Here is a 26797-nt window from a genome sequence, read left to right on the forward strand (position 1 = left end):
AAGCATAAACTCTTTACACGTGTGCTAAGTGGATCCAAATCCCAATTTATCTTTCAGCTATGCCAGTGTAACTAGTTTTAACAGTCCCACAAAACGCGAGTCAGAAGAAGGGTTTGGCCCTAAAGGCTGTTTTATCAAGACTGTTGAGACTAGAGAATGTCGAATGGGTAAAGGCTGTTGCGCCCACCACATTAGAACAGTGATTTAATGCAGCAGACAAGATAGCTAATATCCAGAAAAGACATAAATACTGTGGGTGGAAAAAATTTTCCCCTTCTCTTCCTATCTGAGTTGTCATGTTTTTAGGGACCAGCAGAGTTGGTTGAATCCTGAAAGATTTGATACTGCTGGTATTTATCCCTTCATTTTATTTTTTTTCTCCACAAATGTTTAAATTAAGCTGAAATGTTTGCCTCTATTTGTTTAAAGCCAAGACTTGAGATTTAGGGATGAAAAATAGCTGGCAAGTGCAAAAAGTCTCTTTGAACACAAAAAAACTGCTCTATTAGCTGTACTAGCTGCTAGCTGTAGCTCTAATAAATGGATGTATGTGCTACAGATTTCTTCAATAAAGCTCAGAAAAAATGTTCATGCACAGGTAGTTACCCTTTGGTTCTTCCAGTTTTTCTGTTGCGTGTTCAGTTGCCTAATTTTTCTCCATTAATCTTATTGAATGGGCCTTAAGAAATAACAATTGTAGAGCCAGTGTTAAACCAAGAAAAGCATTCCTCTTGAATATGGTATGAAATTAATTTCAGCATTGTATTTTTTTTTTCCTGAATTCTTTCCTGTTGGTTGTTTTCCCCAAATGTATTTGTGATTAGAAATAAACTGCCAACTTTCTGTGGCTACCTCTTGGTCTGCTACTTGATTGTGAGGTGCTTATTTCAATTATATTCAAGCTGCTTTGATTGAACACTTTGGCCGCCTGATATTTTTCTGTTCTATAGTGAGAAATGGCTTTTACTAGAATTTTTCAGAAAACATTTCCATTCATATTCTAGAACATGAATTTTAAGTGCTACATTAACAGAAGTTTTTGACACACACCTAGCTTGTGTGCGAGGTAAACAGAAAGGCTCCTTAGCATAGCTGAAATAAAAACTAGTTTAAAATTTGGTGGCTATCTGAAACTTTGTGTCTGTTTCTCCCAGCTTTTCTCCATTCCTAGTGATGGTCCAAGTAAAGGCAAGGCAAGGTCAGTACCATTTGCAGCAAGGAGCAAAGGATATGATATGAGGTCATTTAATGGAAAAGATCTATTTTTTGATACTTCATTTTGAAAACAAGGGTTTTCACTGAGTCCTCAGCTGCTTCTGAAAGCCTAATTAGTGGCAGAAGCCAGAGATGAACACTTGTCCAGGAGGCTCATGGCCTTTTCTTTTGACTCATAAATTGTATCCTATGTAATGAAGTGCTCTTGTATATATTTGTTGTATTACACATACTAACATCAGGTAGTAAGCTGTCAATAACTCGTGGTAGCAGATGTGGCTTGTTAATCATATTTGGGATCTAACAGGTGGAAATAGCTCTTTAGAAGAAGAAGGACACTAGAAAGGAGATGGTTCAGAGGGACTTCTTGGGCAGGAGGCCTGAGATGATAGTGCGTGTTCCAGCATATTTTTGAGCTAGTAGCACTGGTAGCTGAGAGGCTCATAGGGCTGATTCAGAGTTGAATTTTGACTTGCTGTGGGATAAAGAAATGGATCATACAGGCTGCAAGACATAGTGCATCTCTGAGATTAAAAATAAGAAGCAATAAATGTGGCTACAAGTTCAGAACTTCTGAAAACATGCAGCAGTTCAGGATAAAACTGCAATTTACTTCATGATACTTAAAAAGGTACATAATCCTGGCACTGTATTACTGCACTAATTATACAAATTGCAGTTTAACATACCCAGAAAGATTCCAGTGATATTTTGAAGAGCTCCTTCTCTAGATGTGGGCTAAACCAACAGAAATTCTTGAAAGTGCTGTAGGTGATATGCTAGGAGATGGAAAGACCCTAGTCCCTGCACTGATTCAGCAAAGTCTGTTTATGCTCCTATTTAGGACAACATTGAAAATTTTATACTTTGTTTCATGAAACTCTTTCTGGATAAGGCCTCATTTTGACAGTGTTGTGTGAGTAAGTTATCTCAATTTCCATAGTATTTGGTAACATGCTGCTGTGATAGAGCTCAAATTTTGCATTTACACCACAATGCAGCTATTGCAACATTTTTAAATAAGGAGATAAATATTAAAATAATTTGTAAAGCTTTAGAGTACACTTATGGATGACGTAGTGTTTGCTCTTCTGTAAAGGAGGACTAGTTTCTTTTGAGTCAAAAAACAGATAAATTGAAAGGCTACAACCATCAAATACTCCATTCCCCTTAGTATGTCTTCATAGGATGCATATTTTTGCTATGAACTTCTTGCCTTAATTTAACTCTTCTTTCGTTGCAGACTAGAGCACTATCTTTTTTTCTAATTGTAATCTCTCCCTCCATGTTGTCCTATCTCTCTCATCCTCTTCTTCTGACCACGTGTACTGGTGCTTATTCAGATTGTCCACCTGGCCAAAAAGCCTACTCATAGCTGAGGAGAATTAAGAGTTGCCTCTGGTTTCTGGCTGCTTGCTGCACCACTTCCTCAAACTGCAAACATCAGGGAGAGTGACAAACTGCTCGCAAGCGTCAGGCATGACCTGATATTGCACCATGAATTATTCTGTGGCTTTTTCTTTTTGGAGTGACTATGATGGCTGATGTCCAGGTCCTTAGTGTGGTTAGTAGTAAATCCATTAATTCCTGTTGAAGATGGTTGGTTTCTGGATTTGACAAGCCTTTAAAAATAGTTCTCTGACCATGTATCACAACTGCATTATTTTTAAGATGAATTATATGAAGGCTTGCCTCCTTCTGACCTAGTTGTGCTTGCTGGAGTAACTCATGAACATCCAATAAGTAAAATGTACATCACAACTAATCTTCAGTAGCTGTCACACTGTAGTGAATTAAAGTATGTTTCTTATAATGATTTGATTAAATATTTGCATGTGCAACACATTCCTTCAAACAAAACAAACAAAAAATGACAGAATGTCTCCTTATTGGGTGCATTATGTTTACGCTCTGAGCATTGAAGAGAATCCAGTCATTATGAAGGTGTTTGAGCATTTTTATTTCAATATTTAAAAGGTACTGAACTTGGGAAAAAAAAAAAAACATATAAACAGCCAGTTATTTAGTAATGACTAGTTCTTAAATTTTTCTCTTATTTAAGTGGAGTCTAACTGGATGCAAATAAAAATGCTAAAGGATTAGTAATGCATGCCATCAGTTGTGTTTCTGCTGTCATGCAAATTCACAGAAAGAAGGAAACATATTAAAGAAATTTGATAAGGCCAGGTGGTCTGAGTGAATAATTTCCCTTTCATTAACATATTCCCCTTATTAACTCTGTAATTAATTGTACATAGCTAAGGAGAGCTATGGAAATTGCATTTTGAGATGTATCAAAGCTGACTTTATGCTTCAGACTTCCATGCAATTTACTATTAATGAAGCAAGAGATGGAGGCCCCAAATCTATAATTATTACTTACTATTTGAATGACAAGCAAAGAATTTTATCAGCACAGTTTCAAATGAAAGGGGATTAGCAGCTAATGTTGAAATTGTTAATCTTTCTTATTAAAATAATTTTGACGAGAGTGTTTAGCCTGAAAGAGGTTTCTGGAACATCATTTACCATTAAAACAGCTATTTTCTGAAGCTCAGTATGAATTTGTCTAAGTTTGACAGCAGGGTGCAGATATTTTTTAAATGAATGAATATTTTATGGGAGCTGAGGCTGTTCATGTGTGAGCTGATGCGGAGCTGCTTGCTGTGTGCATCTTCCTGGAATGTGTAGCAGCAAGGCAGTGCAATATCCATCTTACCGAAGTAAAGATGTCTACTGAGATAACAATGGAAAAAATCTACTGCACAATATCCGAGAAGAGAAATTACACCCTCGGCTGTATCTGCACACCACTGATTAGCAGGTGTGAGCTATGGCAGAATTGGGCCCTAGATCTTGGTGATATTTTTATGCGATACATAAAAAGCCTGTAATTAAGTTTGGCAACAATGTTACTTCATGTTTAGACAGGCCTTCTTACTCATTGAAATGATGGTATATTTTCAGTTTTTATATATTTTTATTAGTGTCATGTACCTTAAGCTGAGTGTTCGGTGGGAGGTGCTTTACACAAACATGTGTGCTTGTGTACATATATCATATACAACAATGACATCTTCATATATGTTTAGAGAAATATTTGTGAGTGGATATATAATATAAATGTCTTTTAAATTTTAATGAAAACTAGCTGACATTTAAAATCTAAAACACTTCCTTGCAATTTTCATCTCTTACAGGAGGGTACAAATGAAGCTGACAAGGCTGTTTTCATTGCTTAAGATGAGGAAATTGAAAATATGTAATGACATAAATGGTGAAAAGCAAAGCAGTAATAATTTACAAAATCTAATTTGCAGTGGTCTCAGCTACATAAGTACTACAGGAGATATATGTAGAACACTATTAATTTGCATGTGTCCCATTATAGAAAAAAAGCTTATGTAGGAGATGACAGTACATGCCTTTGCCAGTGACAAATTAAACCTTACAGGCAAACTAGTCAGGGATCCTTTAAAATGTTTTGATTAAGATGCTATTTGTGTGATAGATGGCTTTGTATAAAGATGCTATCACCGCAACAAATCCCCATTGCCTGATTTGCCATGAGATTTCCGTAAGCTTTACCCGTAGGTGGGCTTGCAGGATCTTCATTAGGTTTGCTCAGAAAATTAAAGGTTACAGAATTAACCTTGTATGTCAAGTCCTATAGAGGTTCATTTGCAACAGTCTTGCACACAGTGATACAGTAGCAGCAAGTTCCATAAATTGTGTATTTGCTTTATTCATCAGATAGAATCAAACAGTTGTTAATTTAAACACAGCGGTGGTAAACAGCACACGACAACAGTGCCTAAAGAAGCACTTTCATTGTAAGACCATGTTTTGTGTATGTTATAATTACATTTTAGGTGAAGGACATTCAGGGTTCTTCTTAATCTGTAAAAATCGTAATAAACCGGGTAGACCACAGCAGTTAAAGAAAGTTGCAGTAGCGGTATGGTAGGCTGGCATAGGTCCAGTGGGAATTCAAGTGGGAATGGATGATGCCTACTTGAGAAAAGTACCTCGTTCTTGTTTGCTTGTTGCTTCCTTTTGCATGTTGTTATCTTTGCTTGCTCACTTTGACTGAAAGCATTATACATTTTATTTCTTGATGGTGTTTCACAGACCGGATGCAGAGAGCTCAGTGACCTGTGAGCCGTAGTCTGGGATATGCTGTACCATCCAGAGCCTAATACCTTATGTCTTCTGATAGTCCAGAAATTATTTTTGTGTCATTAAAACTTCTAGTGAAGTAAGGGAAACTGTAGTGTCTGAGAGTACGCACAGGCCCTTGACTTGTATGTGTTTCCTAACAACTGAATTTGGGGAAACTTTGTCTTTCATGTAGGATTCTAGGCCCTTATGTGGGAAATTTTGTAAAGTCACTGGGAGTCTTTCAGCTAACTTCAGTAACAAAAATAATAATAAGATAACTCTTACATAGCGTTTTGATCAGTAGATTCAAAGGTTTTTCTAAAGGTCAGTATCATTATCCTGTTTTTTTAATCCAGGAAACTCAGGCGTAGGTGAGATGTCTTGACCAACCGTAACCTTCAGGTCAGAAGTAGAGCCGGGAGTGGACCTCCATTCTCCTATGTCCTAGAGCTCTGCTCTTACAACTAATCATATTGGCTTTAATACACAGAGAATCATGTAGAGGGGTAGTATTTTATCCATCATTAGTCTTTTAAGGACAGGAAAGTATAACATGAAAGCATAGGAGAGTTCTGCACCTGGGGTTCCCAGAGTTGATTCTGAGAGATTAGTTTTGGCCTCATTATCTAAGAGCAAACTATTACATATTTGGAGAGCTGGCTGTAAGATATTTAAAACACACTGGAAAAGCCTGTGGAAAGCAAGCAGATGATGTTCAGTCTTTAGTTAGTTACCTCTGTTGTAGAGAAGGATGCCATATACTCATTTTGGGGTGTCTTCTGAACTGATAACACTTACTTTTCTTGAGGAGCGTATTCCCAATCTACCAGGTCCTCAGCCATCACACGCACACACACACACTGAATTTTAGGTTCTGTATTTTGCTTTTCCATCTATTTAGCAGTAAGCAGTACTTGTACTGTCTACTCAAAACTGCTGCTGTTACTCGCTCATTGTTTTCTCCTTGATACAGAGGACAAAGAGAAACATTCTAATCAAAAGAAATAGTGTGTGAGGAAATGTGAATAGTTATCAGTTATGACCAAAAATCTCTTTTTAGCATACCATTTTCTTTATTTGATGTGTTCCGGTTTTTGTTTTTTCTGATTTTCCATCTCTGTAGTACAGTGTCGTCTTTTGTCATTTCACTTCTTTTTTGGCCTCTACAATCTGTTCTTGGCTGCTTTTTCTATCCTCTTTCACATTTTATTTCCTTCGCTCTTATTATGCCATCTGTAGCTTCATTTTCACTTGTAGACTAGACCAGCGTTCCTCAAACTTCTTTAAAGTGTGACTCCTGACTGGCTCACATGCCTGCATGTAAGCCAGACAGTCCAAGGACTGGGTAGGATGTCTTAAGCTTATGTACTTCTAAAGCTTTTCTGCCATCGCTTCACCATCCCTTTGGAATGCTTTCGTGACTATGCTATGAGAATCACTGAGCTAGGCCTGCCTCCTGAAAATACCTTGGAACACAGATGAAAAGTAATCTAGACAAAAATGGGATACTTCTTGTAGGTTTGGAAGCTGAGTTGATACCAGCAACACCTTTTTCAGGCCCAGCATAGTTCATTCTCCTACTACATGTTGGTCCTGCAGCTGCTGGGAGCATGACATGGAAGAGAGAGTACTGAAGCTGGGAATGTCTTCTCGCACAGTCATTTCCCAGCTGAGACCTAAGTTCCTAAGATATGAGAAGGCAATGTGCAAGCACTGGTTTACTGTGGATCTTCCTAGATGTGAGACATCGTTCCAAAATGATCTTGGTTGCTAAGAACTGATCATTGAAGATGTATAGAATTTGACGTTTCGTGGCTCTGGTTCTTATGTGAGTTTTCTAGGGAACTGGCTGGTTATCCAGTCTGTTCCTTCCCTACTTTTTCTCACAGACAACCATATGTTCACTCGTGCTGATGTATATTATACAGATAGGCTGTGCATAGAGCGTGGATGGCAAGACTTCATAGATCTCGTATTGCAGATTCTCAATTTTCCCACACACCAATGTGCATGTGTGTATATACAAATTCTCATTACTCATTTTGATACTTTGTAGAAAGAAAATTCTTAAAAGCGGGGATTTCCTTCCTTTACGAGTCATGATTTGCTTCTGGAAAGAAACTATTTCACTTTTATTCTCCTATGTATGTGCTTATTCCTATGCTCTAACAGAATTGTGTGTGTAGAAGTGATATTTTTTTCCTTTTCTACACTCAAGATGGCCACTGTCCAGTAGGGGCATAATTTGGCCCACTATCTATAAATCACATCATGTGTCTTATCACTTGGATGTGCTTGGTCATGGCTGCCTGGGTTTTCCTAGTCTCATTATCTTTATAGAACTTGACCATGCTTGAACAGAGGATTATTTTTAAACATGACATTTTCAGCACTGTATTTATCTCCCAGTAATTTTTATATATAGTAGATGAAGATGACTGTACTAGGGCTCTGAAAAGAAATACAGACTTTAATTCATTAAAATCTAAATTTGCCAATAGGACATCCAACCGGGAAGCCAAATTTAGATGCTTAATTGTGTTAGCGAGGCTTGGAGAAGGAGAAGGCAGGGAATTAGGTTTTGTATTTTCAGTTTGGCAATTAGTGTGTGGTAGTATATTTTTAAAGTTTCAATTTCAGACGTACAACATCATTAGTAGGCATATAAATGAATCACAAGTATGTCTTGGTTTATGCTATGAGGTTCAAACTGTTAGTAGAAGAAAATTAAATGAGAGGGATCATCTGAAAAAAAAGATTTAATGTGTAAGAAGAAGATGCCAATACCTATGAAAATGGAAGTAACACATGTCACAGTCACAATATATCATATGCTGTGAAATAGCAATATTTAGCAAAGAGATCTAGCTCCACAATTTTTGAAAATTCTTCCTTTATTGAAAGGCTGTTTATTAGTTACAGATCTTTATTGTGAAAGCTACTAGTACTAGCTACTTCTAGCTACTAGCTAGAAGTATAGGAAGACTGGAAACTCATTTTGACTAATTCATCTTTCACATCTTTATTGTTTAGGTATCCTGTGAAAACAAAATCTAACATCTATTTAAATTAAATTTGTGTACTCATCAACCACTTAAACCCGGTCCTATAGAAGAGAAAAGAAACCTCCCAAACAAAAATCTATTCTACTTCCAAATCCTAATGCCAAAATGTTATCACATATGTATTTGTAATGGTTGCATGACTTTTAGCCCTTTTTATAGATCGTGGAAAAGGGGAAAAAAACAATGGTCAAGATGACTATGAGTTCTGAATTTCTCTGCTAAATAATTGCACTGGGAGGGTATTCTTTGGCACTGGGGCATTCACTTCAATATTTCTGCCCTTTCATTTTCCCATCTGTGAAATGGCAATAACGCTTGCCTCCCCTGCAGAAGTACTTTCAGACAGTTGGATAGAAGGAGCTATAGAAATACAGAGCTCGTAAGGGAGCAAAATTATATTCCTTTTATGGTAATCATCTTCTCCTTTTTGTTGAGGTTTATTTAAAGCAAAGTAATTGCAGTGATGAAACTTCATAGGCATAATTTAGATTTCAAGAAAGAGAGTAAGGAGGAGGAGATGGGGGTGGTTGTATTTTAAGGCTTAGAAGACATCATTAAGTAGCTGATAATCCTTGAGAATGGATTCTTTGTAGAGTGAATTCCCTTACCTTCTGCTATATTTAGAGATAGCCAGGTAGAGTAAATATTTCATAATTAAGCATTCTATTTTTTAATATTTAATTTCCTATCTACCTTTTCTTTAAAAACATACCTGCCTCCGCTGTTCCCAACTCTAACAGGGTTTAGTGTAACCTGTATCTTCCAAGAGTTCCAGCAGAGCTGAAGACCTGCGTCAGTCCACACCAGGTTGCATCCAGCCTTTTCACTGGGATTTCACTGAGCACCTTTGGCAGCTGGGAGCTGTAAGAAAAGGGATTAGCAAGTGTTTGTCTGACACACACTGATCCCAGCACCTGCTGATTGGATTGAAGTAATCCTTTTACAAGTTACAAAACTCTATTATCAGAGCATTAAGAGAGGGGGAGGCAGTGATATACACTCCATCCAGGGTATATTAATTTAGATAAACAGAACATACGTTGCCATTTAATGCCCTTGTGAAATGCAAGCATTCTTGTATAAGTTGCACTGTAGTCTAGGTTGGTGGTTACTGTCATGCACTGCTATGATATTTCTCTAGAAACTCAAGGGAAATCCTTCTAAATTATTTTAGATGGCATGCTTAAGAAAGGAATGTGCTGTCTGCATACATGTTTTGTCATTGACAATAATCTTTGCATTCGAAAATATAAAACTGAAACTACAAAAAGTAATTTTTTATTGTTGTCTGGCACCACCATGGAAGTTAATGGTTTTTTCCTAATAATGCAACCTATTTGACACAATCATCTAGTGGAATTATTCTCAGTCAGGTCGAGTAGTTGCTTCTTTGGAGAATTATCCCCTTCCATTTCTTTTCCATCATCTCCTACCATATTATGTACAATATTAGTAGTGTTTTATGCTGGCTCTAGTAAAGCTTTATAATGTTCTTCGATACTTAATTGAAAAGGCTTGAAAACCTACCCTTTTCACTGTTGTAATCAGATATGGAGAAATATCAGAATTAGATCAAAACACATTACTGTGATAATATAGCTCTGAACACCGAGGAGGAAAAAATATTTCTCAGCATATTTTATAAACATAAAATACAAAACCCCAGCTTTTTGATTCCTAGAGTGTTTTCATTTGGGATTACCTTAGACAGTTCTGTCTGATAAGATCAAGAGATCTGGGAAGGCATGGGACAAGATAAAAAAAAGAAAAAGGAGAATCCAATGTGAAATGGGTGACTAATGGGATGATGAAATCCTGGCTCCAGTGAAGTCAGGAGTGGTGCCCTCATCAGGAGTGGATGCAGAACGTTCCTCCAGATAGTGAAAATCTGTGAGACTTTATAGCGAGGTGTTAAGTTACAGAGATTTCCTCCAGATATAAATTCTGTGAGATACAGAAAACGAGTCACCACAACAAAATTTTGATTTTCTTTAATAGATATATTTTTCTGCAGCTAAATATTACAAGCTGAATAAAGTCACCTTCCCTGCAGTTAACATTGAAAACTTTCATTATTTGCCTTGGTATAAACAAAGCTAGTGCTTTTAACCACATTTGCAGAGTGAAATCTCTGTCACGAAGCTGGTCTTGGTAACTGCTATGGGCTCTGAGGGATTGCAGTTTGGGCAGAGCACCACGAAGTAGTGCCTTGACAGAATCACAACTGTTGGAGGAAACTAGGGCTCTCTTAAGTGATTGAATCGTCTTTATTTAAAGTCTGCTTTCTTAGGTAAGGAAGGTAGGAAAGCTATGGACATCGTTAGGCTCTGCTCCTGCGTGTTATCCTGCATGGAGCACCACTGGCTGGTTTCTCCATGGAGGCGCATGGAGTTCACAGTCCTTGGTCTGTGCACGAATGCAGCGGCTGCTCAGGGCAAAAGCCCTGACCCTCTGTAACCAAGGAAGAGCCCCAAATAACGTTAGTACCTCAATTAAACTGTGTTGCAATGTGTAGGGAACGTTTAGAAAGTATGAAGATACGTCTGTGTGCTCTGAATATGAACCTTTCAGGATTCTCACAGTGACCCTTACGCCCTCAGGAAGCTTTATTTGAATAGTGCTGGACAAGTGTTGATGCAGCAAAATAGAAGAATAAAGTCATCATAATTTTTAAAAGAGGAGGGGAGAAGGAAAGCAGGAGAAGAGAAATGATCCTTACTATTACTATTCCATGAATCCAGACTCCAGCCCTAGAAAACAATGGAACACATATTAAAAAGAAATTGCTGATTATCTAGGGAGAGATTTTCAAAGGCATAAAAGGGAGGTAAGTGTGAGGCTCTCATTCAAGAGGGCAGAGAATCTTTCCTTTGTGTGCTCGCTAATCTCCTCCGTCCTTTTCCTTGGATAGCTGCACAGTGAGTCAGGAAGTGCATGATTTGGTAAAGAATAAATCTTGCCTGGACAAATTTGATTGTTTTTGTTTAACTGAAATTACAAAAACAGTAGAAGAAGTGAAAACAACAGAAGTAATATATCCAAGTTTTAATAAAGCCTTGAAGCTGTCTTATGAATTGTTAGTTGAAAAAATAATGTCCATTTTTTAGAGACAATAATGTCAGTTGAAATGTGGTTAAAGGAGCAATCAAAGGCTATACATGGAAGTGTCTGGTAGAGTAGTACAGGAACTGGCATTAGATACAGCTGTAGTTAAGTTTTTAAAGAATGATCTGGAAGGAGATGGAAGTGCCAATGACTTTTACAAGCAGTATCATACTGGAAGGTGCTACGCAGAGGTGATGACAGAGGAGTAATCCAAAAGTTTGAAAACGTTAGACTTAAAATGTGTGCAACAAATAATCACAGCTTTAAGGTGAAGAGTCACAGGAAGAGCGGTCTATGGTTTGAATGGAGCCATTGACTCGTGGGTCCACACAGTGAAGGCAGTGAAGGCTGTTCAAAAGGAAATTGGTGTAGAGGAGCAATATTCTGCGTGAGCGGAGTAGGGCTGAAAGAAGCGGATTGAGGACAACGGGTAGCTAATTAGGTTTGCAAGATAAAAGCAATATTGGCTTCCCTATGCAAAAGCCATCCCATTGGGTTCCGATAATGACTAATATTCGATATATAAAACTTTGGGATATTTCCAGGAATACAATGTATGGATCAGAACAGAAGGAATCCTGAGGAACAGCTAAAATCTGCGACAGAAGTGAACAATAGAAATTATCAAAAAACAGAAATCAAATTGTGAAAGAAAGATTAAAGAGGAACTTGGCTAGCTAGTAATGAATAAACTTACCAGCAGGTATTTGCCAGGAATTAAGCCATTTAGGGGAGTAAGAAGCTTTGCCTGAACACAAAGAAGAAAAGCTATGAGAAATAGAGGTTATAAGTGGTTTGTCACAGAGAGCTGTCTGATAACAATCTGAATGAACTGTGGTTTAGCCTCCGCCTTAGATACAGAGCGCATAAAAGCAGATTAGCAAAGTTGGTTAGTGAGATACAGGAAACAAGCTATTTTTTGCAGGACTGGAAATGGGTCTCTTCCAGCTGTGTGTGTGTGTGAAGTGTGAATATCTGATCACTGTGACGCCACTAGTAATCAGATATTAAACCAGAAAAGGGATGGGTACAAACATGTACTGTCTTGCAAGTAAATTGGATTTACGCAGAAAGGAATTTCTCTTATGTTTGGTCAATGAGATAAATATTGAAGTAGATAAAGAGGTTTAAGCAACAAAAATGCTAGTGTGTCCTCCTGTAAAGAACAAAAAAAAACAAAATGCCAAAAAAATTTTCCCTAAGTCAATTGGAGAGAATAATAAAACAAATGAATCGTTTCAAGAATGGCCTTTTAGTATTTAGTGCACAAATGCAGTTGCTATGTAATGCCTAAGGCCAATTCTCTACTATCCAAATTGCTTTCGAAGCATCAAATGATGGCACCCTGGCAGCATCTAGCTCTTGTGCTCGGGCATGAAGGGTCCTCTCTGTTTCATCATCTCAATGCCGCAACGCAGGTTTGGCTTTCTGTCTCTCCGGAGGCTGCAGAAAGTGCTGGGCAGTTCTGGAGATACAGGTGGGGAAAATAGGAGAGAAAAGACTGGCAGAGGTTTGCTAAGAATGTGTGTATTGGAGGAACTAATTTCTTCTGGAAGTGTAATGCCAAGAGAGCATACAAAACTTCTCCCACCCTCGCTGTACTTGGGGCAGCACTCCTTTTCAGCAGTGACCAGGGTAGACACAGCAGAAGGAGCAGAGCCTGAGCATGAAGACCATCGAGTTTAGGGAGCAACTGGAGTTTATGAGCTAGACCTAATTTTCTTTGTCAGAGAAATAGAAAACTAGGTACCTAGCAGCCTGGAGCAGGATGGCAGAGAGCAGCAGCATCAGGCTCTGCTACATCAGGTTCTTGTTTCGATTTCCTCACTGCACCTTTGGAAAAAGCAGCAGCTGCTGGAAAGCAATGGCTTTCATGTTGTTAGGTGTAAGGTGTGGATTTGAGTGGTCACTGCTCACAAGGATTAAGATCATGTCCCATCCGCTTCTTAAGCTGACATTTGAGATTAGATTAAGCCTGTTGAGGTCTGTCAATGTAAGAGTTGCCTCTCTTTTCATTGAAAGAGACATCCAAAGCCATTAAAAGAGTTTCTAATCAGGCACCATATTGGAAGTGCGTTGTCAAAAATAATTGCTTTTTTGTAATAGCTGACCATCAGCTAATAAAACAGGTGTTTTTAAAGCAAATATCTTGGCAGATGCAATTCATAGTCTCTCTTAAGAAGGTACTTGGAGATTGACAAGACAATTAAAATTTAATTTTGATATTTGTCAACTTTAATTTATCCACAGAACGTGCACTGGATGCCATTCCTTGAGTATAGAAAAACAAGCAGTTTGGCATCAAATTACAACATCAGCTGAGCTCTCACAATTCTTTACCAGATCCATGCTGAATCTGCCCTTATATTTGCTATTGGTACCACTTCTCTTGGACAGAGATTCTTTGTCCCTGTCCCAGTTTTTCATCCTCTGGCTGAAAGTTCCTCTTTTGCTGTAAAACTAGCATGTCTCACAGGGTTTACATGTGAATCTTTACTGAGAAAATAACAGATTTTAAAACACATCCCCCTCTCGACATACACTGATAGGAGAGAGGGTAACTTTGCATGCTCCTTTTCCCCTTGAAATGTTTGGTAGCCAGACTGTCTCATCTGTGCGTACAAGAGAAAGTCTAAACTGGGCTACCAACTGTTCTCGTAAGTGAGGCTCTGCTGAAGGAAAATGAAGATTTAATGAGAGTCAAGGTACCTGGGGAGATCTGGCCTAGCGGACGGTGTTTGTCTAAGCAGCAGCGTGTGCTCAGGGTTACCGGCTCTGTGCTGAGGGCAGATCTAGCTGAGGACACCTTGGTGAGGCCAAAGCTCTGCCTTCTGCACAGCTCTGCGGAGCATTACAGTAAGACTAGTGACAACCTCCATTTATTTGGCCTGCTGCTGTGGGACAGTGAAATTCATCTGTTTGACATGCTGGTAATGAATTTCTTTTGTACCAGGCAAATGCAGCAGAATGTCTCATGGAAACATCCTAATTAAAGAGTGGATTTCAGTAGACATACAATCTCTAAAATATCAGAAGTTCCACTCAATTTAATGTACGGCCAGCTGCTCCCATGAGAGTATTTCAAAATCACTAAGCTCCTGTTTAGCAAAGTGGGCCTGAGAGTAGGGGCTCTGAAGTACTGTAAGTGAAAGATTGCGTAACGGTCTGACTTGTGAATGTTTTCAAGGAAGCTTCTTTCTCAGTAGCTGTTTAAACATGTGTGGAAAGCAGATGTTCATGCTGAACAGAGCTTTCCACAGGTCCATGCAAGTAGCCAAACACCTCCTCAAGTTCTATCAGGAAGTGTCCTGTTGATCTGATCCATGTCCCATAGGTGTTGACATTACGTGAAAAGTGGTTGTATGGTCAAAGCTAAGATTGCAGTGTCTTTTCATTTGTACTTACACTTAATAGTCCATGAAAAAGTAAGATAAAAATTAAAATACTTTCTTTCTAAAAAGAGAGATATTTAAAAATTCATATGCAGTCAGAACACTTTGCCTACATCATGTTTAGCAATTAAAACCAAAATTTTAATTTTAAGATGCAGTGCTTGAGATCATCAAATAGACAAGCTGGAGCCAGCCAGGAAGCTCCTTACTACTTAGAGCCCAGCTTTAGGAATCTGGTGTCCATGGAGCTTTTTGTACAGTGTCATGGACCTCATGGTGTTCTAGAGAGCTTCAGTATAGGGAGACCCATATAGCTTCAAAGATATTCTTGAAGTCTATGGGACACTGGTGATGGGCAGGCCAAAATGGATAAGATTATATAACTGTGGCTTCAGATGGGAAGACACTGCAGGTTGGTCCTTGGCTGCCTGATCTCTGGCTGTCACATGCTAAACAGCTTTTATGAAGCTGGGAATCTTGGTTCAGTAGTTTTGCAAGATTTCAATGGGTTCTCCCCCCCCCCATTTCCTCATAAAAAAATCTGTATACGCCAACTGTTCTCTACTTAGGAGAGATTATCTTTTTTTGATTATGTTCAACATACATACCCAGGTGCAGATTTGCTAGGAGGAGAGAGAGGACTCTTTAGCCTCCCTCCCTTCCCTGATAGCGACTGCTGGTTGGCAGCAGCAAGCAAATGAGCAGAGGATGGTTTCCATCCATTAGGTTGTAGGTCAAGGGCTGAGCGTGCTCCAGCTGACCCGCTCCCCTGGCACACGGCCGGGCTGTGCCGGCTCCGCAGCTCTCCCAGCTCCCTGTCAGCCAGGTCAGGGCCCTGCCCAAGGCTTTTGCCTTTATTTTGGAACCTGAGCAATTGCACTGCAGGTGTTTTGATTGTATCTAGTCCACCACTATTTTTTACATTGCTTAGAAACCTTTCTTCTAATCCAATAAACTTCAGTGTCCTTAAAGAAACATTCTTCCCCCCGCTCCAGAAACATCACTTCTTGCATTGCTTTTTCGTAGCAGGTTTGATGTGCAAATCTCGAGTAAAGATGCAGACACACGACGAACCGTGCACAAAACAAAGCTATGCGTCAGAGGCTCTTGCTTAACTTAAAAATACGTTCCATCTGCAAGAGAAAACAGTACCCGGCTTCGCTCGTTTAGTGGGAAGCGCAAAGAAGTGACAGGCTTAGCAGAGCTTACATTTGGTAGAAGGCAAGCTTAAAGCTTTTGCTACCTTCTGAGAAACCTGCTGGTAGGGCACGGCAGCCCGTCTTTAAAACGTGTTTGGGAACAACAATTTGAGGTAATGGAGTTAGTCTATGTAAAAGGGTTTCCAAAAGAAGTTAAACTGCCTTTTATACTTCGCAGTGAATCCTTTCCAGGAGTTATTTTCCAGACAAGTATTACTAAAAAATTAACTGTGCCAGTAAGAGCTTCGAAAGGAGCAGCGTTGGCCAAGGAGTTTTAACTGAAAACAGTTCTGCTGCTCGGGCCTAAAGCACCCTGGATCTGCAGCCCTGCTCTCCACTTCCTTCCAGGCCTGGTCCCCCAACCAGTTTGTCCTTTCTTGAATCTGTTTAAGGATGTTAACTTCAACCTACCTTATAAAAATAGTATGCCATTTATTTTACAAATATTAACTGTGGGTAATGTGAGATTATTCTCTTGCTGTGTCTGGTAGGAAAGGTAATTTTACTGTACAAATAGACTTAAGTATCAGGTGATCATTTTCTAAATTTTAATGTTAAAGTTAGGGGAAGATTTCTGTTCTTCCCTACCTTTTCTGCTTTCTACTCTCGTCCCCTCATGTACTTGCTACAATTTTCAGGGCCATGGGATGATGGAGCAGGGGGTTATTTCGCTTTTTGGCAGCCTTTGGAGCCAAATGCCTGATTCAGTGCTGTACCGAATCCCCAGCCTTATGAGAGCTACAAGAACAATATACTCTGATGGTCCATCATTCCTGGGACTGACGATTAAATTAACTAATTAACACCATCTTCTCAGTTCAGGGCCCTCTCTGTGCCAGTCCATGCGCAATATGAGTTAATGACCCAGTAGTAGAGCCATGACACTTCATCTTTAACCATAGCAATGAAAACTTTTAATTTTAGAAGTCATCTGCCAGCCAAGAGATAGCCTGTTACAGTCCGACCCTGCAGGCCAAGGCCAAAGGGAGACTTGGGCAAAACTGACAAGGTGTCCAGGAGCGATTTGACACCTTTCCACCTCTAGCCCTGCACCCCGACAAACGTGCACAAGCGGAGAACATTTTTCCTTATCTGAAAAATCCGTATGGCCAGACCTGTTGCAGTCCTTAAATCTGCTGTGATATCCACTCGTTGAAAAGGAGGAAGCAGCCAAAGGAAAGAGAAGCAGTGGTTGCCCCCCTTGAACCCAGCTACCCCCTCCACTGCTCTGAACCACCCTACAGATGGCTGAAAGATGAACGCACTTCTGCGCTCCTCAGCATCCCTTCCTCAGCTTCCCTGCCCTCTGCTGTGTTTGGATGGAGGAGAAACAAGCTAGAGAGAACTTACCCTTTTCCCCATCTCCAAAAGAGCACAAAGAACTAGTCCCCAAGTCCTTTTAGGATTTTTTTCCTCTTCCCTCGGCCCATCGATCTCCCACATAGTGGAAGAAGGCTTGTTTTGTTTTGTATCAGGAAAATATTATCCATTTAACAAATTTTTAGTTCTTGTCATTAGCTATGTTGTTGATGGTTCAGGTTTCTTATAACTTGTATAAGTTATAACTGAAGTCCTTGGACTTCAGTTTTAAAAGCCAGACCTAAGCTTTTATTGTATTGATGAGTAATTCATACCAATGGACCTCTGCCTCTTTTCATCACTTGATGAAAAGGGCAGTTGTGCTTCCGTTTTTTAGATACTGAAGAAGAAATAGCAAAGAAATAGCTTGCTCCTGAAGCTCTGCGGCTGAGAGTTTCAAGCATTTCCTCTCAGCATCTTTACATGTTAGAACTCTTAATTTATATGACAAAAATGAGCTTGAAATAAACTCACTTAAATCAATCATTTAACAATAAGTTTGGGTGTGTTTTGTCCCCAAGACTCAGCATCCCCATGCTCTGACGTTCATTCTTCCTTCTCTTTAGGATAAAATATCTGAGTTTTTGACAGTTTGGAAAGCTGGAAACAAGTTCTGAGCAAGTACTTATTTATAGAAGCCCTGAATTACACGTTAGTTCTTCCCATCTCTGCTTTCTATCCTGATACATATCCTTTCAGCTTAGCTTTGAGTCTGGATAGGTCAGTGCTTAATATGTTGTTCTTTTAATTCCAGTCCTACATGGAAGATCATCTGAAAAATAAGAATCGTCTGGAGAAAGAGTGGGAAGCTCTTTGTGCTTATCAGGCTGAACCCAATGCCACCACCATTGCACAGCGGGAGGAAAATACTCAGAAGAATCGCTCGCAGGCTGTAGTACCATGTATGTACACTTTAATTTGGGAGGTTGCATTTACGTTTGTGACATTTTCCTCAATATTCTTTGCACAGTACTTTGAGAGCAACAGTTGAGAGGCAAACACTGTACAGAATATTACATGTGTGTGCTGTAATATCATCGCTATAAATATTGGTGGACTACATGTCCTGTTGTCATATCAAACACGGTTTTATATCCTTATAAGTTGCATATGTGTTATGAAATGTGTAACTGTGTCACATAGTAGTGCTGCTGCAGCTGCACTGTCTCACAAAATTCAATGGCCAAAGTGCTTTTCAATGTTGGAATATAGTTGCTGTATAAGGGTGGCATCTGTACCCATTCAGTAGAAATAAGTTTGGCATGGGTTTAGACAAGTTGGTATCATGTCCATCCAACAGTAGTACCAGCAGTCTATAATCAGAGCTAGACGATCTGTTTATCAGATACTCAGCTGTACTGAATCTGCCCCTTTAGGCTTCAGTGGATAAGCTTGCAAACTGGCTTCTCTCTCTGCTAGGCTTTGGATGAAAAGAGAAAAATAATGCAGCCAATATTTGTATTCCTAGAATCTGCTCTCTTCTGTAAGCAGCCACCTTTGTGAGCCTGAAATAAAGCAACATATTTTCTCTATGCAAATATATGTATTGCATAGATTACATTGGTATGGGCCACACATTTTATTAAGCAACCAATGAAACAAAACTGAAACTGAGAATATATGCACAGATCACAGCAACAAAAATGTTCTCAATCAATGTGCCCACAATCCAGCTGGGTAGCTTGGCAAAAATATATAGCTATTTTAATTTTTAAAGTGCCCTGAAAACATTAATTTTCCCTATGAGAGCCTTGAGTAAGTGCTATTCCTCTTTTAGAAATGGGGAAATGACAGGTAATACGTTAAGTCAATGTCAGAGCCAGATTTAGAGTGAACACTGTTTGGAACTACATGATTATTTAACTGATCCCATCAATGCTTGCATATTTGTTTCAGTAGGATTTGGCTGTCTTGTTAATATAGAGGTTCTTTTTCCAGCACTGTGTAGCTTTGGAGAAGAGCAGAATAGTTGGGTGATGTAAATTCTCCAGAGAAAATATGGCTCTGGGCAAAAGTCTATTGGAGTAAAGAGCAACATTTTGTTGACTTCGGTAGGTTTTGTTATCAGATCTGTTGAAAAGTTCTAAAAAAGTAAGTGACAGATTTCTGCATTTTTTCCTAGCCTGAGAAAATAATGCCTACATACAAAATAGGAAATGAAAATTGCTCCATCATAATGTCTGTTGATCCAAATTGATCTTCCTGCTTAAAGGGTTTTTGTCAATGTAAACTTACAGTCAGAACATCTTAAGCTGTTTGAAGTCTGTGGTCGTAAATTAAACCAGATTGTTCCTGGCTGCTGCACTGGGGTAGGTTTTGCCAAAGGTGATGCTGGTGTTCTCTGTCCGAGCAGTAGTTGTGTCTACATGTTATGATGAGCAGTGATGCAGGGACCCTCAGCCTAGACCGTGCCAGCTCTGTGTGGCAGTGCAATCGAGCAGAGATTTTTAGCTTGGGGGACATGCCACGCTACAGTGCTGAACTGTTTTGGGGGCTAACATAGTCTGTCTCTCTTCATGGCTTGGTACCATGTGGATGACTCAGCCAACATTGCCTTCAGCCTCTGCCCTTGGCTCATTGCACGGTATATCGGTATGTCTGCCCTTTCCGCCAAGGCTAAACTGGATGAGTGCTGCTCCTGAAGGCATTTGGACACGGCCGAGGTGGCTGCAATTTATCTGAAGCTTTAATTAGAAGTATTTTGGCACATTTAAAATCCTTTAATACTTTATAAGAGTAAAAATGGCTTTTTTGCAGTGTGGAAAATTCTGTTATGGCTGTTAGTGCACTTGGAATTTTCTTTTTTGACTGAATTGCACAAAATTGCTGTTCTTACTTTCCTAAGTTACTATGCACTGGTAAGCAGCTGTCATGTTATACTCTAAAACTACTTTGATGTTGGGTGAAGAAGTATGACATAAAGTTTAAACAACATTAAATTTTGGTAAGATGGAGGTTATTATAGACTCTAAGCTTAGACTGAGATGAGAAAGAGCCCAGTTAACCCACTTTTTTTTTTTTTTTTAATTAGATTTGACATTAAAACTATAGCAAAAAGTCACAGATTTACTTCAGCATAAATTAAGAAACAAAGCTGATATGCTTTTGATATATTGCAGAGTTGATATGCTACGTTCAAGGTATTTTCGGAGAGTATGGCCTTGGTAGCATTTTGTTACCCATTTCATATTTGTAATCACCTTGACAAGGTAAAAGAGGATCACCATTGGAAAAGACTTAATTTTAGAAAGGCTTCAGAGAGGCTTTAATATCATTTTGTGTCTAGTTTATATTTTCCTTTCTTAACTAGTCCTAAAATATTAGAATATTAATTTTTACTGATTACGCAACTGATGTCATTTCGATATTAATAGTACCTTCAAGCTCACAATTTCATCATAGCTTATACTTATCTTCTGTTCTTAAACACATCTTCTAAAATTCTTGGTGGCGGAGCACCTTGACATTACACTTAATTAATTGCTAATTAAAAAAATTCTATTAGTTCTAGTGACACAGACATTTTAGGTCAACAAAACCACAACTTTTTATCCAAGCATCAAACAGGTTGGTATAGCTTAGGGTTATGGGATAACCTTTTCTGTAGGAACACATTGACAGTTCAGTTTGCTGATGTCAAAAAAGGCTTTTTAAACATAATTTTTCTGGCTTGCATTTCTGCAAAGTAAAAACATCTCAGCAGGGTCAATACTCTATGCTCTTATATGTGTGTGTACACATGTATACTCTCTCTATATATTTATATAAATATGCTTTAAACAGCTAATTTTGCAAACACCGTTTTGCAGCTGATGTCTAGAAAAACAGTGATTTCTATCAGTTGTCCGGTCTAGCTATGTCCGCTGGATTTGTTGTGTATTAGAGCGACCTGCTTACCTCTGTGCTTTGATTTTCCTGAAAGGAAGGCAGAGCGCTGGGGGGCAGAGTGCCCACGCCGCTCCGAGGCTCGCGTGCACCCGGGGACCGGAGCGCCCGAGCGCGGAGTCCTTGCTCTGCGTGTGTGCGTTATCCATACAGGCAGCGCTCTGGAGTGAGGGAACCAGACTTCAGTACAGATCTAAGAAGAGTTTCTCTGTGAGAAAGTAACTACGATCAGAAAATTATGAATCTTCACAGTCTTCAGACTGCTTCACTTTTACTCCTCTAGTTCTTGCTCACTTCAGTGTAGTTCTCTATAGCAGTTTGGTGTGTGCTTCTGTGCGCGTGTGAAAAAATAAATCAGTCTAAACCTGAGAGGAGGAGAAGGATGGTCCAGGCGACATGTGCCAGCTTGATAGCTGGGAGATTTGTCCTGCTGTGTGAGGCCTGGATTCAGACAACCGTAGTCTCCCATACTGCTGTGTCTGATATTTCTGTTCGCTGGGTCTGTTCCTTCAGAACAGAAGGAACCGAACCGATCTAGTTAACAGGAAACAGCAGACAGAGGAAATCAGATAAGGTGTGAGGTTTATTTTTCCAAGCCTTCAATCCTCATCTGAAAAAGAGCAGAGACAGTTTTGGTTTGGCTGGGCCAATAGCAAACGCAAGGCAGTTCAGCAGTCTGCAGTAGCTGTTGCACTTATTTGAAATGATGGCTAGTTGTAGCTTGCCCAGATTACAATGGCTGGTAACAGCATCTGCCTTTTCTCTTATTTCCTTATTACCTTCCTTCTCCTGCCCTATTTCTTTATTCATCTTCCTAGCTCGCTTTTTAGATTGATCTTAGATTTCTTCCTTTTCTCTCATGCTCTTCCTTCCTCTTTTTATTTGCTACTTCTCCTGCTCCTTTTTGCCTGCTTGGAGCATGATCAATAAGCAGTTTACAAAGGAGTCTTGTACATCCAGCATTTTCTCCACTGCTGCTTATTGTTAATGTAACAAACTGGTGTCCCCATTTTTTTCCCTGTTTCTGAAGAGCTATTATGCTGGTTCCAAGGAGCTTTGAGGTGGTAACAGGCATAGACAAGCACAAGCTGTTCGTTGTCAATATGAACATTCAGTGCAGCAACTTAAGCACACATGGGTGCAAATTCTTGTTATATACAGAAAACACATGTACAGCCTTTTTTTGCGTATTTTTTTCTGAGAGCAAATACAAAGTCTCACCGCATTTTCAGTGCTAGAGTCTTAACGTGTCTCACCCTCTGATAAACCCACCAAGATGCTAGGATAATGATAAAGTACACTAAAATGGAGGATTGGGATAAAACATTATGTTTTAAGGAACTGATTCCTGAACTTACTGATCTGACACTTTTTACTGGGGAGTTAAGCTATCATCTGTTTGCTGAACAGTGATGAATCTCTGTCTACTCCCTCTGCCATTACTTGAAAATGCTTTACCATGTTCTCTTTGCTGTTTAGCTCATTCAAAGAATTTTGCTGTCCAGTGGACAGAGCTTCTCTTAAGTGCTTACATACCGTAAGAGATGTAAGAGTTGTCAGCAGACCACATTTAGCATGTTTAAACTGCGTGTATACTATACCCGAAGGTTTCAGAGCTATAGTCCTTCTTCAGGCGCTCTGGCAGTTCTTACTGTAGAGCTTACTGTAAACAATCCTGGGAGATCCAAGATCTCAGATGTCACCAGTTCTTTTTATGTTTTGGATTTTTTTTTGTGCTGTGGGGCCCAAGTGAAGCTGGAAGCAAATGATGTGGATGTGTGTGTTCCTTTTTTTGACTTCTTGGTCCTCCTATTGAAACTTCACCAGAGAAATAATTTTACGTGAACAGTAAAGAATGATTCTTCATTTGCTTAACATGACTTGGGCATCTCTAATCTTACTCCAGCACACTCACATTCATGGGTTATATTTTGCTGATGGGATCGAGTGATTACAAATAACACTTTATAAATCATAGAATATGCAGTTCTATGTGGTTTAGCATGTCTGTGTCTATGTCTGTTACAGAAAGGGCAGCTCCAAAGGCCTCTCTGCAGAATATGCAGTGCAGGGTAGGCTGACTGAGAAATATAAACTGCAGTAGTTATGTATCAGATACCAGCTACTTGAGATTCATTTGTTAAGATTTTGATATCTCTTGCATAAATTATCTGCATATGGTCTGGTTATCTGGACTCTTTTTAAAGTCAGTGGAGAGAAATGGGCACTTCTGGAGTGCAATTCATCTGGCTTATTTTAGATAGCTAAATTAGAGTGAGAGGACGCATGACCTAAGAGTGTTTTTTTTCTCTGTTGGCAAAAAGTGAGTCTAAATGACTGGAACAGATGCAGACATCTGCATTGTCGCTGTCTAAATACAGATTAATAAAATACACCCATTATATGTATTCTGCAGTCAAAGAAAGGACTGCAGAGTTTTGGGTACACATGTAGTAAATGTAATTGAGCCAGCATGGTAAAAATGCCAATAAAAAGAAGGGTACACCTCCTCTTTCCAGAAATGCTCTGTTTTCTTTACTAATGGTGTCTGAACTAGCTACATTGCTGATAGTTTAGAGGAATGTCTGTATGTGCTCCAGTCATGCTTTTAAATGCAGATATTATCTACGTTTTATGATTCCCAGGAGCATCTCCAAATCCTACTGTTTCTCCCATGTCACTGGAACAGCACTGTGAAGAACTATTCTTTGATCAGGACAGATTATCTTACTCTATAGCTCTAAAATGTACTTTGATGTTTCTGCTATTTGTTTTATAGAGAAGCCAGATGGAGAAAGTTCATCAGTTTAATTTCTTTATGACCCTCCGAGCAGAGGAGTATTCACTATAATACTTTCTAGTGATTTTCCTAGTTTAAATCTTAAACTCTCTGAGCAATAGAGATTCCCCTTCTTCCTGTGAGTAGTTGCAACATATTATGGGACATCTCATGAGAACACAGTTTCTGATACTCCACCTTTGAAATATCTCAAAGAGCTTCTTTCCTGAGTAAAGATACAACTCTGTGACTGTCTGAAGTCTATGCTAAGTTAGGAGTAAGGAGAAGTACTGTCTGATATTTACAGTTTGCCTGTCTTGAAATGCTCATTAATCTGATGTTGATTTGTTTAACCTAAAATGGGTCGACAACATACATAGCAACTTTCTTTTCTTTATTTTGCCTTTGCAGATGATCATTCCAGGATATGTTTGAAAGCTGAAAATAGCCATGACAATTCAGACTACATCAATGCTAGCCCGATTGTAAGTACAAAACCCCATGAGAAATAATCCAAATAATCAGCCTTTGTCTTTCCCCATCATAAAAATATGCTGACTTGAGACACCTCACTGCAAAGACAATATGAATGTCTCAGGCGATCCCTTGAAAGTGAAGAGAGGTAAATGTCTTGCATGTGTTTTTTACAATGCCCTTGAAGTTTACTAACGAAAGATACTAAGAAGACGCTAAGAAAACAAAATCACTAAATGGTCATTCTTCTATTTCATCATCATACTGTCAGGTTTTCTGTGCTTGATATTAATAACTTATCAGTCACTAAATGCAACAGTATATCCTTAGCTAAGTGTAGCTTTTCCTTCTCTGAGGAGGTAAAGCTTGCTTGTTGTTACTCTTTAAATGTTTGTTTGTTTTTAACTTGTCCTAATAGCTTACGAAGAACAGTTTCTATAGCTGTGGAGAAGTGCGCTCTACAGGCTTCTGAACTGCTTCTCGAGCAAGAAGTGACATTTCTTCTTGCCTTTCTTCATCTGTTGCCCTCCTAATGCCTAGTTGTGTATCTCTGTAGCTCTCTTAGTCCTTCTCCGATCTTGCTGTTTTGAAAGCAAGAACAAAATCCCTTACCACTTGGATATTCATTCAAACTCCAGAATAGCTCAATGCATTTTTTGCTTCCAAATACTCCAACACGGCCCAGCTGCCCTTTCTCAACCTACAGAAGCTGAATGTGAAACCTTTCTCATCTGTGAAAGGTGGTAGAGAAAAAAGGGCCTCTTATTTTTAGACACAAAACAGGTATGATAGAACCGACAGTGTTGCCTCCTCGTAGTGTCAATGGAAGTGGCAAAGGGTTACATTCACATTACTTAGGTACTGGAAAGTTATTATAAGGAATCTGTTAGGAGCAAGAATTTAGGATGGAGAACGAAAATTCACTGTAGTGGGCTGTGTGTGCTGTTATGGCTCATTTTCCTGGGGAGTATCACTCCCCCAGTTAAATCACTTTGTGTAGGCAAGGCAGCTAACAATTTGCAATAACCTGAACTTACAGACTACTTCCTTTCAATTTTGTTGACAATACTTCTTTATTAAAAAAATCCCCAAACCACAGAAACTGTTCTGTGAGCTTTGTATTTGTTATTTTCAGCAAAGTTTAAAAGCCTGATTTCTTGGAGTATATATAGAAATGTTTTTTTTCAACTATTTAAAACATATGTAGAATCCAACCAAAAGCTTCAGGATGCAGTTGTGTGTTATTTTGGTCAAGGCTTTTGTACTGGGGAACATTATCTTCTAAAGTTGATAGATGTGACTGAGTATTTTTGCTACATAGAAGTATCCCATGTAGGAGACACCACAGTCTTTGGCTTAGGGGATTGCCGTTTGCCATTTTACAGGACCAGGGGAGCATGTTTTAGACTACTCTGTGTCTCTGACTGGACCAAGGTCTAGGTGACCCCAAGATCAGAAGCCCATCAGTGTGACTTAGAGCTCTATAGATGTATCTTCCTTATGAAATCATGCACAGAGACCTAGCTCTGGGGCTTCAGTACACCTTTTGCCTTCATTCCCTTAATTACACTAATGAGCAAAGTGTTAGATTAAGTAGTGTTAGGGAATAGAGAGGCAGGAGCAAGGTATCCTATGGACATAGCTGGGAACAGATCTGATTTGTCAGGATGCGTCAAGCTAATGCAGGCAGAGTCTCTGCTTTAGTGGCTTTAACCCTAATGGTTTTGCATAGACTTTCCATCCAGCACTTACGGATATTTCCTTCCACAAGGAATTTCTGTTTTGTGGCTTTTCCAGACTCAGAGATTTGTCCAATAAAATACTGCACTGCAGACCGATGGAGCAAAATTCTTCCGGTTGTGTTCTCTTGCAAACCTGTGAGTTGTCTCTGTGTCTCTAATACTTGCATGCTCAGAGGTAAGGGGGTACACAAGCGTTTCATTGGGTTGAGACAAGCAGGCAGGTCATAGAAAACTGCAAAGGGGAACTCTGAGCTCCTCTTCTTCAGGACAGGGTTAGGGATACTGTCAAGTGGAAAGGAAGGCCACAGCCCAGGTTTATTTAGATCTGTGTTATTCCAAGGAAGGAGGTGCTCCGCACCCACTTCACTAATCAGGGCTGGTTTTAAAGCCGTAGCTAGAATGTGTGTTTCCTGAAGGTGAT

At 39.3% G+C, this 26797-nt stretch overlaps 1 protein-coding gene across 1 annotated transcript in view; it reads left to right on the plus strand.

Annotated features, from left to right (window-relative positions):
• Positions 1 to 26797, plus strand: part of PTPRN2 (protein tyrosine phosphatase receptor type N2) — a 592277-nt gene that overhangs the window by 516109 nt on the left and 49371 nt on the right. Inside the window, exons 15-16 of the mRNA XM_085317725.1 lie at positions 18251 to 18398; positions 24572 to 24645. Coding sequence (XP_085173851.1) covers positions 18251 to 18398; positions 24572 to 24645 — 222 coding nt within the window. The remainder of the gene's footprint in view (positions 1 to 18250; positions 18399 to 24571; positions 24646 to 26797) is intronic.

This window comes from Rhea americana, unplaced genomic scaffold (assembly GCF_003343005.1).
Source record: "Rhea americana isolate MKP2758 unplaced genomic scaffold, rheAme1 scaffold_50, whole genome shotgun sequence".
Taxonomy (NCBI): domain Eukaryota; kingdom Metazoa; phylum Chordata; class Aves; order Rheiformes; family Rheidae; genus Rhea; species Rhea americana.